The 15,561-nt window shown below is 34.8% G+C and overlaps 2 protein-coding genes across 19 annotated transcripts in view; one reads left to right on the top strand and one right to left on the bottom strand.

The window, feature by feature from the left end:
• LOC105221871 (calcium-dependent secretion activator) overlaps window positions 1–10,707 on the top strand; it is a 249,448-nt gene extending 238,741 nt beyond the window's left edge. For 13 of the 17 annotated variants that reach the window (XM_049460126.1, XM_049460117.1, XM_049460120.1 and 10 more), the window contains 3 exons: window positions 4,404–4,784; window positions 4,962–5,101; window positions 5,172–10,707. In XM_049460126.1, the coding sequence (XP_049316083.1) occupies window positions 4,404–4,784; window positions 4,962–5,101; window positions 5,172–5,382 (732 nt within the window). In that variant the 3' untranslated portion in view covers window positions 5,383–10,707. Of the gene's footprint in view, window positions 1–4,403; window positions 4,785–4,961; window positions 5,102–5,171 lie in introns of those variants that run through there. The other 4 variants (XR_007423219.1, XR_007423220.1, XM_049460116.1 and 1 more) reach the window with 4 other exon arrangements.
• LOC125779360 (zinc finger BED domain-containing protein 5-like) overlaps window positions 1–15,561 on the bottom strand; it is a 451,651-nt gene that overhangs the window by 330,063 nt on the left and 106,027 nt on the right. The gene's annotated exons all lie outside the window — the stretch shown is intronic.

Genomic DNA, 15,561 nt, shown 5'->3' with positions numbered 1-15,561 from the left:
CAAAGGTTCAGTTGTCGTTGATCTTTTGAAAGAGAATCACGTTAAACGCCATCACGCCAGTGCTAAGTACGCGTCGCGCACTCGAAAGGTGCCAAAATGTCGCAATCAGTGGCTGATAAATATATGAGAAAGTCGAAGGCATTTGTACAGAAGTGGATACAGCGATATATAGTGGCTAAAAATGTCGATGATTTACCAGAACGTGGTTCTTTCCTATCGAAAGTGAACAAAAAAGATGAAAAAAGAATAATGAATCTGTTTTCGGGGAATCCTGCTTTAACACTGCGGCAAGGACAAGCAAAATTAATGGGAAAAAATTTAGCTATCCTACATAACTATCCGAACCCTTCTTCATACTCATGCTTTTAAATGGCGCAATACAATGAAGAAGCCTCTGTTGACTGAAAAACTTGTGACAAAGCGACTCGCTTGGGCGCATGAGAATATTGATAGAGATTTTGAAAATGTCATTTTTACTGATAAATATTCTATATGGACACGTTCTGTCCTCACGCGAGTCTGGTCAACTTCCACTAATAGGCTTGTTCAGCGGACCGTAAAACATGGAATAAAGGTGCATATTTGGGGCTGTTTCTCAAAGCAGGGATTTGGCACTTTGTACCTCCTTACTGACAACCTAAATGCCGAGAAAATGATAAAATCAACAAAAAACGCTTTACTGCTATCTGCCAAATGATGGTTCATCAGAAAAAATAAAGATTGGATTCTGCAGGAGGACAACGATCCTAAACACCGCAGCAAGCTCTGTACTCAGTGGAAAACTCAAGCTGGCATCGTTACATTGGATTGGCCGTCGCAGTCGCCCGATGCAAACCTTATTGAAAATGTGTGGGCATTTATTAAACAAAAGCTTCGTGGAAGACGCACATACGAGGTGTGTTCAAAAAGTATCGCGAATTTTGTGTTTTTTCAAAAATTATTTATTTATTCATGAATGTCTATTTTGTCCCCTTCAAAGTAATCCCCATGAGATATTATACACTTGTGCCAACGGTTTTTCCAATCTTCAAAGCACTTCAAAAAATCATTTTTTTATCTTCTCTAGCTCCTCCTTCGATGCCGTCTTTATCTTGTCAAGAGAAGCGTAATGTCGTCCTTTCATGGGCCTCTTTAGTTTAGGGAACAAGAAAAAGTCACAGGGGCCAGATCTGGGGAATACGGTGGCTGCGGCATCATTAGTGTGTTGCTTTTGGCCAAAAAGTCGCACACAAGAAACGATGTGTGAGCAGGGGCGTTATCGTGGTGCAATTTTATTGATAGGTAAAAATCGAAGACAATCCAAGACACGTGCAAGCAAAGCAGCTGTCAACAATTAAATGAACATTCAAAATAGGCGAGCTTGTCGGCATAAGTGAGAGACATGAGTACCAACATAACGCCACAAAAAATTCGAAATTCGACTATACGTAACCCGCGAAAATTCAAAATTCGCGATCTTTTTTGAACACACCTCGTACACTTTGAAGCAGTTGTCTTAAAAAATTCGTCGGATCTGGAGATCCTTGCCACTAGAATACGCCGTCAAATTAGTAGAAAGCATGTCTCGGAGATGCCTGGCAATTATCGACGCCGGTGGTGACTGGACATATTATTGATCAGATTGCATCATTGTTTGTAATGTGTACAATGTATATACAAAACAACAAACAACAAAATTTAATATCTGCTCTTTGTTCAAAATGCATTTTACGACCGATGACCAAAAGCTGCTGTCACTTTTTGATCGATAACATCGATTGTAGTTATCCAATTGTCTTAAAATTTTTATGAAATGTCAACAAGAGATCAAAATTTTTATTTCATATACCCACTAATAGGTGGCGCCACCAGAAACAGTTATATTTAAAAGGTTCTGTTTCTTTTGCGACAGGCCTTGTATAAATATGAAAGTTTCATAAAAGATTTGTTTTTTATAAATTTACACGACCACGCTCTTACTTGACAGACTGTAAATGATGATCAGCATCATGTCGATTTAGCAATGTCCGTCTGTCTGCATATTCGCGGACTAAGCCCTTAATTTTTGAGATATCGATCTGAAATTTTGCACACTATATCGGACGGCTTTAGCTGCCATACAAACTGGACCTTGTGTACAGAATTGTTCTGTTTGGTAAGACATCTTCACGGAATTCGGCACGAATTATTTTCAAAGGCAACGGTGTGATTTGCGAAAAAATAGTTCATATCAGACTATTGTAGATCATTTTATCAAATATATGCTATAAGAAATGTGTAGCCACAGTCTGTCTTGTTTTAAAGCTGACACTGTAAAATGTTTGGTACTCAGGTATATGAATGTTTAGCACTACAGGGAAAAAGCGCGTCTTTATTCACGTGCATTATATTAACGACGTTTAAGCCTTGCTTTCAGTCCTATCATATCTGATAGCGAAAAGTAATGGCGCCTGTCACACGTTCTATAATTGTGATAATTGCTGAATGCTGCACGTTAAATACTTATCGATCCAGTATCTATTCATAATAAATCGTGTTGTTGAACAACTAATGGATTTGCTTTATTATTTGCTTATTTTCCCTTTTATTTGCTACGAATTGTCGAAAGAGAACCGTGTTTGGTTCTGAAGAAAGAATTTAAAGAAGGCATTGAAGCAAAAAATGCAAAGAACCATTATGAAGAATTCATCAGATCTTTGAAGTTGACGATTCATAACTTAGGTCACTATATTCAGTTATTAAACGTGCCGACTTAAAAAAAGTGCTTTTCTATTCGATTTGTAAGCCTTGGCACAGGCAGTTCGGCACAATGTAGAATGGTTTTATTCGCCGAAGACAAGTTTGGATAGTGGGTAGTGTGTTTGGACTTGGTTGTAATGCCTTTTGTTTGAGTCCAAATCGGTCCAAATCATTGTATTGCAAATATTGTATGCCTGGATTGTAGTTTAATCCAACTTAATAGCGGTCTCACACACGTTACACAACATTTATGTGGAACTCAAGATTTATTTTAATATTCTAAAAAGCACTCTTAAATTAATGATTAAAGGTAATTGTCCATATGGATAACAGAAACGGCATCGTTAGAACACTTTCGTGACAAGTAATAAACGTACATATATATGAAGTAAGTTAGTCATACAATTGTTATAAATGAAGTTATTTAAGGGGTTATATACCTTCTTTGTCGAAGAAAAAAAGGAAAGTTTGGATTTTTTTTAGGTATGTAGCAATTATTTCATTACACGAATGTTTTTATTTTTTGATAGTATACTTTATTAACAATGTTTGTGCGAAATTTCGTGGAAAAATATCAAATAGTTTTAAGGGGTGGCTGTTTCTCTTAGAGGCCTTTTTTGGCAGAGCCTTGCGGTGACAATTCCCCAGGACGAACAAGCCAACTGAAACCATAAAAAGTAAAGTTTGTGCGTAAAAAGTCGATCAAGCACAGAAAAATTTCATTACAAACATTTAAAAAAAAATTTGAAGAAAATCGGTTCAGTAGTTTTCTGCGCGGTTAGAAGTGCTGTAACTTTTTTCTACTGCTCGAATCTCTATGAAAATCTGAGAAAATGTTCTCAAGGAGTTGTTCTTTAAGATAAAGCAATAAAAAAATTTGATTTTTTTAAATTAAAAAAGGTATATAACCCCTTAAAATAATATACGGGCTCGTGTATGATTTCTGACATGAGTATGTAGCTGTTACAAAAAACTAGACGTGATTGAAATAAAAATATTATACATACATATATTGTTAATGAGGACAAATCAACGTAATCAAATACAATCACGAAGATCGTGTGACAAAAACAGTGTTTAGAAGTGTAACATAAGGATCATTGTATAGTATGTACGTGTTTTAATATTTTATATACTAAGTATGTTCAATAGAGGTTCATATGTTGATCCCTCGCAGGCGATTGGATGATTTTCATTTGTAATGAACAGATCCCGTTTAAATTTCAACCAAAAAATAGATTCAATAATATTCTACATAAAAATATCACAACCATTCCCGTATAAGAAATGGAAGAATTGTTTCATACAAGAGTTGAGTACTTTTTTGTGCAGTTCGCCTCACTTGTTCTAATAAATTTTTCTAAGACTTCGGATCAATTATAATTTTGCCAAATCTGTCAGGAGGGCAAACCTTTTATATATATGTTATTAGCGCTAATGATGTAATGTTTTAGATAGTGTCGGTAGCTGGAACCTTACAACCGAATATATTTTAAAAACATTTTCAAAATACTTTATGTTTCCATTAGGAAATGTATTAGTCGTCTGCGTCAAAGAAAATATATACTCTATAATAATAATGAAGAAATATGTATGCAAAAACTTATACAATAAAAGGCTTATACATATATGTTATAATTAACTTATATAGAAGCTTAAAGATGTATTTTATTTGATATTTTTAGTACAAATTTCATGCAAAAATTGATGACCAAATCGATAAAGCGAATGTAGCTATGACACAAGGACTCATTAGTAAACTTATGTCTGTGCTAGAGTCGACTTTGTCGAAACTGGCACGTTACGACGAAGGCAGCCTGATTGGTTCTATACTTAGCTTTACAAACGTGTCCAGCTCAGGGAAGGATCTTGGCCAAGGTTATGTAAATTTCTTTCGTAACAACATGGACCAAATACGTGGTAAAATCGGCGACGATTTGTGGACACTAAACTTTTTTGAACAATGGTACACGCAGCAGATTAATATGCTTTGTAATTGGCTCTCCGAGAGGCTAGATCATGCTCTCCACTATGCTCAAGTGACTTCCATATCACATATAACAAAGGTGCGTAAATAGATATTTGTGCAGTGTCACCTTATGTTATTAGAAGCACAAGTTAAAATATGAGCATAAAATTTATCTCAGAAAATTTTCAACCGTATCGCTATATGTATACAATATATACATATACGCATATACATATACGCGTCGCTGAATTATTGTTTTAATTACCATCCGCAGAAAATTTACTCCGATTTTGAGCTTCAAGGAGTACTAGAGGATAAACTCAATTCCAAAGCATATCAAACTGTTGCCCAACGTATGGCCACTGAGGAGGCAACGTGCGCGTTAACCATGACTGATGTTGTCGAGTGTGACGAGTAAGTAACAAATAAAATCTTTAGCATAAAATATAGGTTGCTAGTCTAAGGCTAACGCACTTTATTGAAGGAACGTGGATGGGCTGAAAGGCGAAGGAGGTGACGATGATGTCACCGGTGACGATGGTGTTGCAGGCGCTTCACGTGGTTTACCCAAACCGAAAATTGCCGCCGCACAAGCAGCGGCCGTAACTAACGTCGTGGCTGGTAGGGTTGGCAATTTATTAGGAAAGGGTATTGGTGGACTTAGCTCAAAGTTGGGGGGTGGAAGCTGGTTTTAAAGCCAACCCAACGTAATGTATGTATATTAAGTTGTCTAATAGTGATTTAATGAAAAAAATTGATCGGTATTATTGCAGTTATATAGCATACAACCATATAACAAAGCTGCATCGTGAACTTTGTAATAGCGACATGTATATGCCTGTAATTATATTCTTACATTCATATACATATCTTATCTGCTTAAATATACGAATTATATGAGTCTACATAAGACCTATGTTTTTACAATAGTTAACCATGCAAAAATTGTTTGCTAAATAATATAATTATTGAAGAAAATAACATTTTACTCAATACCTACAGTCAGTTAATAATTTTTTCTTCCTTTTACTCCTACTGGCATAACAACAAACTAACGAAAACTAAAAAAAGTTGTTACTTTAGTATCTAAGGCATATCTAGATATACTTATATTCTAATATACAACATATGTTTTTAAATTTACATACATACATATACTGATATATATATATATATATTAAATAATTAGCGTATCACTGAAATCCGTATCGATTCCTCATGATAGGGAATTTTGGTTTTCAATATTAACAGCAAAATTTAGTCTATACCCCTATATAATTCCATTCAGATGCATATATACACTTATATCTGCATTGTATTCAAAAATATTGAAAATGTTATCTAAATAGTATAATTTAATTATAAATATTCTGTAATCTGTAACTCTTTAATCGTTTACCTTGCGAAAATGTTCATGATTAAAAAAGTAAAAAAAAAATGTTAAAACAAGGCAATATACTCACCTTGATACTGCGAGCCAAGTCCATGCAATATAAAAGAGAAGCATATACCAAAATCTACAATATACATACAATATATGCAGTTTCACTACTTCGCAAATATCAGCACCAATACTATTGCTTCATGACCATCAACACAACCATTGCTACAATGATAACCTAAGTCAAGTATAAGAGTAATGTAACAAACTCTTGAAATATTAATTATACTTCATGACATTGCATATACAGTGGTATAAAGTACATTTTATTTAACAAAAGTCATGAATAACGAGTAAAATAAGTTTAGATGTTATAATCTTATTATAAAAGATTGCAATGAAGCTATGAGAATTAATCATGAAATTATTTTGAAAAGGTCCACCAAGAAGAGACTACTTCAATTTTTTTAACGTACTTAACATACGAAATCATAATTAGATGTTTCACTCCAAACTTATTTTTTACATTCTTTAGTAGGATGAGATTGAAAAAAGTTTTAGTGAAAGCGGATAAGTTAAGCTATTTGATTTACAATTTACTATTTACAATACTACTATAGTAGTATGCTGTATCTGCCAGAATATCAAAATGAGACTCCTGACTAACAGAGTCACTAAATGAAGATTGTGACAATTAGAGACAGAATACCGATATTAGTCTGCCTTGTTATCGCAGTCAACGTCTTTCAAGTCACATTAACTTTTTCAACGCATAGAGATGTCGATGTTCCAACTTTTCGTGGTAACTTCCTATTAACATCATTTACCAAATGAATTATTTTCAATATTTCGGTCAACTTTATTACATGCTGAATAAGAATGATAAGCTGGCTAGCTAGCGAAGTTTGTGATCAGAAAGAAACGTCGGAGACTCAATAAGGTAAATCAGTGGCGGAAATTTCCAAAAATTTGGATTTTTGCCTATGTGATATTCTATCTCTAACTCATTCATTCAACGTGATTCTTTAGGAAGAATCGATCGATCTGGCAAAGGCATCGAATATGATAGATACGCTGCTTGTAACGTTCCGAAATCGAAGTCATAAAGTTGAGGAACATTTTCGATTCATTTATTCTGACAGGAAAAAAATTACGGCAGAACTGAAAGTCGACGAAGGAAAACCAAGCACTGCGGCCGACAAACAAAACGCGAAAATTACAGCGCGAGAACTTGCGAATAATACTATAGGGTCTCTGTTTACATTCCTCTGTTGGATGCAATCGTAAAAATTTGAAGACTTTTCTTCAGAAGTATGGGATGGATTTCAAATGAGTTTGCTGCTTCCAGAAAAAGAATGTGCTTTGAAAACCAAAGATAGATTTAAAGGCCTTTGGCGACAGAAGCAAAAGTCAAAACACAACAAGTTACCGATTATTGCATTGGAAACGATGAAGAACTGCAATTTAGACCCATACCCATAATTCAAAGTTTTCTTCGCATATTCTGCAAACTTTCTGTGACGGATTCGAGCTCTGAATGCTCTTTTTCGACACTTCGCCGCATGAAAGACAAAGATAGATTGATCGGCCTGGCGTTGCTGCACTCGCATCATGACATTGAAGTCACTGCAGAAAAAGTTCTCGAAATAGGATTCTTGGCTCACATTGTTTTGTTTTGTGGAATTTCAATAAAGTATATCACACGCACGTTTACGATTTATATTGCGTGTTTTTCAATTTAGTGGGATTTGATATTAGAAGGTCGATTTAAAATTTTTCCACCATTATATTATACTGTATAAAGACTACTATATTTAATATGTTAATCTCAATGTTTCAAGTAAATAAAAATGAAAAAAGAGGTGCATACATTCAAAATTTTGGAAATTCTCCAGTAAATGCAGCAAATATTTCAGATGAGATTCCTGGCAAAAGTACCAGTAATAAGATACCAATTGATGCAATATGTTACCAGCACTATGTACAAAATGTATTGTCATATTTAACGCCTATCAAAAAATGGAAACTATCGGAGAATCCTGTATACACCCTGTTTATATAAATGTTTATAAAACAGTGTACTTATGTATGTATACCGGACTCAATGATTAGACCTATTTTGTTTGATGTACATACTATGACAAAAAATAAGTAATAAGTAATTGAATACAGAAGGAATGTGCTTGTGCGCTGTACATTACCGCTCAACTGAATATGTTCACATAGCTGATCGATATGCACTGGAGTGTAGTTGGCGCAGTTCCGTTACTTTGCATATTTTTTTTATGTCGTTCGTTGAATTCTAAGCATTTTTTTAGCTCAAGTAAATAGATTCACCTGTTTCCATTTCAGTTTGTGATGAAATTTAGCGATATAGCGACCAAATTAATTTCTAATTTTCTTTTTTTATATACTTTTTGCACATTAAATTCAAAATGGGTCACGGAGAGGAACTTTCCGACTACGAAAGAGGTAAAATCGAAGCTTTTCATGAAAGTGGTCTTAGTCATTACATAACCACTTAAAAATTTGAAGAAGCAGAGCAGAATATAAAATACCACCATTAAATGGCGCAAAGCTTCACGACTGCAATTTGAACGCAAGATGGACAAAGAATGGAACAATGTGGATTTTACCGAGAAAAAAATGAATTTAGACCGCCGAGATGGGTACGACAATTATTATCACGATCTACGAAAAAAATCATTTTCTGAGCCGTCGCCACTCGCGTAAAGGAGACGTAATGGATTTCTATAAGTCTATGGTACTTGCGACCTTGAATTTGGTTTTTAGAAAATGAAAGCGGAAACCTATAAATCAAATTGGCCCGGACAAATATGTAACAACAAAGACTAGAAAATTCCACTATATAACGGCCGATATGAAGTTATTTCAAACAAAAGAGGATTATTCATTATTAAACTTTATTAAAAATATATTAAAAACATACTAAATAAGAAATAAAAGGAAAATAAAATCAAAATAAGCTTGGACATTTAATTAACTTAGTTTTTTGTATATTGAACCTATCAGATGACCAAAAAAATCCCTAATTTTGATACTATTTCAGAAAAAAAATATGGAATAAACAATAAGTTGCGAAAATCGTACTTTTAAATCTAATTAATATACGATTTAAGAATTATAGTAGTAGTAGTATATAATATATACAATCATGAACCTTTTCATTTGAGCGGCAGTGTATCACATGCCGCTAATAAATTAAAGCTGTCATCTTTGATTAAATGCACTCGGACCCACCAAGTGACAACTTGTCCCAGTGATCGATCAACAGGTTTAGATAATGTCCATTTATGCCCATAAATAATCTTTTCACAGACTATGACACACCGTGATACAAAAAGCGTTTGTCTGATTAAATGGTAGTGAAATATAAGCCATTTTGTGTAACACACTTTCAAACGCTGAACGAATTCACTTTTATCTCGCCACGATTGAATATCAACACTTTTTTCCAATTTTCTCGAGTTTTTAAATATATGTACATACATACATATGTATGTACCTAGTTCATGAAAGTTTTAAACGCGGTTTCACATACTTATAAATAACTGACATAGTTAATGATTATAACTACTAGTTATGCAATTACTGGGACAAAAAACTTAAGCCCTTTATTATTCAAGAAATATAAATATTCCATGCAATTATATGAATTATTCAATATGAGTTACATACGTGATTAAAATGTTTTTAATCTGGTTAAAAAAAACTGCACGTGGAAATAACGATATTTTGGTAAAATATTCAAGTTATTATTCCCTCTCTTGTCTTCGCTGATCAATCACTGACAAATTTATCTTATTCATATATCTTTTTTTCTTAATAACAACATCCTTTTTTCATTAATACAATTAGAAATGCTTTCGCAAAAGTATATATTGATTGAAATAACTTATCTTGAACAGCAATTAATACTAGCACAAATGTATTTAATGGCGAAAAATTCCTGCTGCATGTTTCTCAGTGCAAATCATACACATTGACAACAGAAATAAATATGTCATCTCCGACGTGAAAATTAATTACATATATGGAATTATCGCGAGTGCACAGTATATGTACAAATGTGTAAGTGTATGTACTTACTTATGTATATCTATAGATATACAAAACTAGTTTAGCAAATAAAGCAATTAAACAAAAAGCACGAAAAAACACCAAAAACATATATTGTAACGAATTATTGTAATTGAATTGTATAAAGTAATAATTTTAATTATAAGAAATATTATAATGTACTGTATGTACATCACATATTAATACATTTACGATAAAGTCTACAAATGTACGTAAATGCATGCCAATAACACATTTAATGCATACACACATAGATACCTACATGAGCATGTAAAAAGTATTTGATAGTGTGTACATATGTATAACTGTTACATAAATATGGTATAAGCATACATAAGTACTTGTACCATGTATGTATGTAATTAAATTCTAAATTGTATATAGCATATATACATATTTAATTACATACATACATATAGAAAAATAATGCTTACCATGTAATGTGTGAACTGATATGTGCATGTACGTATATATTGAACTTATTCCATTTTCACACCTAGCCAATAATAAAGCGTTTAATTCTTGCAAACAATAGAAATATTCATTCTTATAATTATGTATGTACATCCATATATGTACACGGAAAACAGACGTTAACCCAAAGGATTAATATTATAAAAAAAAGATTGCTTAGCTCTCAAATTACAGCTTTCGGATTAAAATATTTGATTACAGTTAATTTTAAATAAAATATTGTTTTTCTGCATAGAATCACGGCACATATAATCAGGACAAACTTTGACAATAATCTATGCCAAATTTCATGAAGATATCTCTCAAATAAAAAGGTTTTCTTACACCAGATTTTTATGGATAGGTCAGTTTGTCTGGCAGCTATATGTCATACTGGTCCTATCCGAACAACATAATTATAACTAGCTGACCCCGCAGCCGTTGCCCTGCGTGAAATTATGTAGTTTGAAATTAAAAGAAAGTTAAATTTATCATTTAATTATTTTTTTCAATGTAACGTAGCTTTATAAACAACATTTTTCGGTTTCTGTTCCGGTGTAGAGAAAAGATGTTTTTTCAACTCGTGAGTACGCTACGGCCTGTGAAAAACATAGCATTTCCAAATGTATGCCTCACACTATGCGACTATCTTTAGGTCCTGTTGACTGTCATCTCAAATTCAATTTTCACTGGAAACGGAATCCGTTTGAACTGAAATGGCAAATCGTTAGAACTCAAAGGAATTCGTAGGATCAAGCATTCTGTCCCCTTGTATTCGATAGGTGCGTCACAATCAGTCGGGTTCCATTACACACTTTCGGCGCATGAAGATTGCGAGACATCATAACGACGGATCCTACTTTGAGACGCAAATGATGCGGTGGCATACCAAGCCTGTCCAAAGAATTTAGGAATACTCGTACCACTGGATAATTCGCGGAGTCGTCTTCATAGTCAAGACGATCGATCGATTTGTATGAGCGCAAGTCTCCCGGAATTTTACTTTGAATCTTCCAGTTGAAGTCAGCAACATCGGTATTTTTGGCAGCTAACATTGCGCGTGCACTTAACACGTTCGCGGACGTGAATGCTATAGCATTCATTTTCATACTGATGCAAAATGACGTGAATGCTATAGCATTCAAACTTTAAAGCCAATTTTTATTCATTTAATTTTATACAATCTTAAGTTTTTGTAATTAATACACATTTCGAAATAATGACCAATTGGTTGATTAGATACTTTCATATTATTTTATCTTTACTCAGTGTATTTACAAATTCATTCACGTCATTCTGGTTGAAAAATATTATCTATATCGTCGTGGATGCTATAGCATTCATTGTATATAACGGTTAAAATACGATGTTCTGACTACTCTTATAATATATGTCTAATTAGATTTCGGATATTACAACTAGTTTCAAAAATACTTGCCTGTATATTTTTGCAGCTCCCTAAATTTTTTTGCGTCCGCGAACGTGTTAAGGAATCGTAGTTACGATAATTTGGCCAATGTTCGAACATTTGTGATGAGTTCACCTTTCGTGAATTGATAAAGGGAAGATGGAATTGCCATCGAACCACCGGAAGTATCACCGAAATTGTACCTACCATTTCCAATTTTTAGCGAAGACGATGTAAAATGTCTTTGGCAATGTCGATGTTTATATCGAAAAGTATGCGAACTTCATTTTCATTCCAGTGATTAGTGTGTTCCAGCATTTGTAATTGCAGGCTTACTTCTCCAAAACTTGCACATATTCCCATATACCATTCACAGTAAGCAATGACTCCAATAGAGTTGAACCGCGTACATTAATCAATAGCAACCGAAGGTAGAAACAATCGTCGTTTTTCGGGTGGATTGTGTAAATTCGTCCTAATGCATTAGTTGATAAGACACCTGGATGTCAATCTACTGGTTGGCCTTGCTTTCTGCGTAACTATTCGACGATGCATTCCATGTACAACATCAATGTATTTTCGAATAGAGAAATGTTCTCACAAACGGATCACTGACGAAAGTTGAGAAAAAACTCGTCAATGTTAATTTTGTTGCTGGCGATGTTTCCACTGGCTGTACTGCGTTCTCTGGGTTGGAATACAGTCTTTGGCCATTCTCCAAATTAAGTGTGAGACGCACAACAGTCGGAAAACGTTCATGAATTGCAAAAGTAAATATCCTACAAAGCGCTTTAGTGCAGTTCAAGTATCGACCATATCGTTCAAGGCCAATAACCGCCATGTTGCTTCCTTTGGTGACGTACTTACAAACGTATTTTTTCGATTACACTAAACTGCAACAGTGGCGAATATGGTACGATCCATGTGTTGTCAACTTCGATACTTGCGCCTCTAAATTGAATGCTAAATGTTCTGCCATTGTCGTCTGGTGAGCAACGCCGATAGAGTGAATATCCATCATTTCTAGTGTGTGTTTCCGAAAGAAAAGTACGTGGATACTGTTTCGTGCATATATTGACAAATATACAAACCGCAGTGGGTTTGTGGTGTCCGCAAGATCCATGAACCATATTGGTTTTCATCACTTCGTATAATACTGGATCTTTCTTTGCATCAGGATTTGCCGCATGATTGAATGATTTCATCAATTTGATCTGGTGTAACCACTATCCACCACCCACAATTCAAAGAAGAATGTGTGAGTGCGCAAACCTTTATTTTGCCACTCAACAGAGTACATCTAGCATCTAACAGCACCATATACATATATGAACGTTGCTTCAAGATAAAGTTCTTCGAAGCTGTTGCTTGAAAAGTCTTGCTGTGACATCGTGCAGAGAACGTATAATATAGAGAAGGTTCAATTGCGGACAGGCGTGTGAACTATCAAGAGCTAACAAAATCCTATTAGTGGATTTCACCACTTTTGGCTCAGAAGGAGAAATTTTTACAGTGCTGAGCGAACAGAGCTGAGCATTCAATGAAAATTATGCTCAGAAATATACATTGCTATTACAGACATATGTTGCTCTTTTGCTTAAATTTTTATACGTTTACATGCAATCATATCAATTGATATGAATATCATTTTTGCGAATTTTTGTGAATTCATGCAAAATTGATAATATTGTAATGAAATTATGCTATTTCAAGGCCCTATTTGTAGTTAACGTGCAAATAAGAGTTATTTATAAAATATTTATAATGTTTGATAATATTATATAATTTCATATAAATAAGCATGAATATGGTTGTATATATTGTCAGGAGACCTCTTTTTTTATATTTAGTTTTAGTTCAGTTTTTATTCTTTTTCAATGTTCAAATACAAAAAATGTTTTTATATTACAAAAGAAATATTCGAATTATATCAACGTTAAATACATGTAATTAAAAATAATGTGTATATCCCACCGACGCCACTCGACGACTATTGTGTTGATGCCACCTCTTGACTATTGCTGCCTTGTAGACAGGTTGCCAGATTGTTGACAGTCGGCCTTTCCTGACAGGAAATCGACCTCGATTTCGGCGCCATCGTAGTCTTCGGGAACTAGTTCGTCATCAAGTTCGGGACAGTTGTGGCACCACGGCTTAAGTTTGCTTGACTCGTAAACGGATGAGAAAGTTCGCGATTTTATTGGCATACCCGGCACGTCTTCTATTAAATACCGATCATTATTCAATACCTTCGCGATACGATAGGGTCCACGATATTTCGGTTTTAATTTTCTCGACTCACCGGTTGCGGAAACTTCGTTTTCTATGACTACTAAATCGTTTTCGTGATATATACGCGGAAGGGAATGCCTTTCATCGAATCGTTTTTTCCATTTTTCTCTTTCGCGCTCGATATTTTTGGATGCAAGGGTACATTTTTCGTCTATCGGAATATTATTAGTAGATTCGTCTACGTCTTCATGTACGGCGGCAACTAATTGATTGTATGCAAGATCGCGTAAGCTAAAGTCAAAAATGAGTTCGTTTGGGCTATAACCCGACGTTTTATTTTTCTGCGAGTTAATAGAAAATTGTAAATTTCGTAACATTAAGTCCCATTCCTTTTGATTATCTACAGACGTCCGCAAATAATTAAGGATTGTCTGATTTGCGCGTTCGACTTGACCGTTTGACCGCGGGGTACATACAGCTGTTTTAACGCGTTTTATCCCATTCTCTTCGCAATAGGCCGTAAATGTTTTGGATGTGTAAGCGGTACCACGATCAGAAATTAGTTTAACCGGTAACCCAAAATAGCTAGTTATCTCGTTTAAGGTATTTATTACGTGAATCGTCCGCGTGTCGCGCACCGCTTTAACTATAAGGTACTTAGAAAAGGCATCGGATATAGCCAAAATGTAACAATTTCCTTTCTTACTGCGAATGAATGGACCTAGGTGGTCAACGTGAATTACGCGAAACGGTATCGGTTCTATCGGATCGTAGTGCATTACACCTTCAACTTTACCGGATTGGGCTTTTCGATAGCAACAATCAATGCACGCGGCGATGTAATTCTTTAGGTATTTACGCATTTGGGGAAACCAAAACTTACTACGAATGCGGGTGATAGTCTTCTCTAACGCATGATGACCCATCTTGTCGTGGCATAGTTGAGCAATACGCCATCGTACAGCTTTTGGAACGACGAACTTTAGGCCATCGTCTTCTAGACGATAAAGGCGGTGATTTTGGATTCGAAAATATTTCTTGATTTCTGTTTCTCGATCAGATTTAACATGACCTCGTAGAATGGCGACTACTTCTCGTAACTTTTCGTCTTGAATTTGCATAGTGTAAAGCCAATCGTTGACGTCGGCTTGTATCTCGAGGATAGAACCTACCGGTTCCACGTTTTCAGCAGGCTGGTCAGGTGTTCTACTCATGGCATCTACGTGTGGTAGCCTGCTACCGGAACGATATACTGCTTCAAAGTCGAATTCGGATAATTTCAGCCACCATCGAGCGATT

This window comes from Bactrocera dorsalis, chromosome 6, assembly GCF_023373825.1.
Source record: "Bactrocera dorsalis isolate Fly_Bdor chromosome 6, ASM2337382v1, whole genome shotgun sequence".
NCBI lineage: Eukaryota > Metazoa > Arthropoda > Insecta > Diptera > Tephritidae > Bactrocera > Bactrocera dorsalis.
This window is presented reverse-complemented; position numbering and strand designations above follow the sequence as displayed.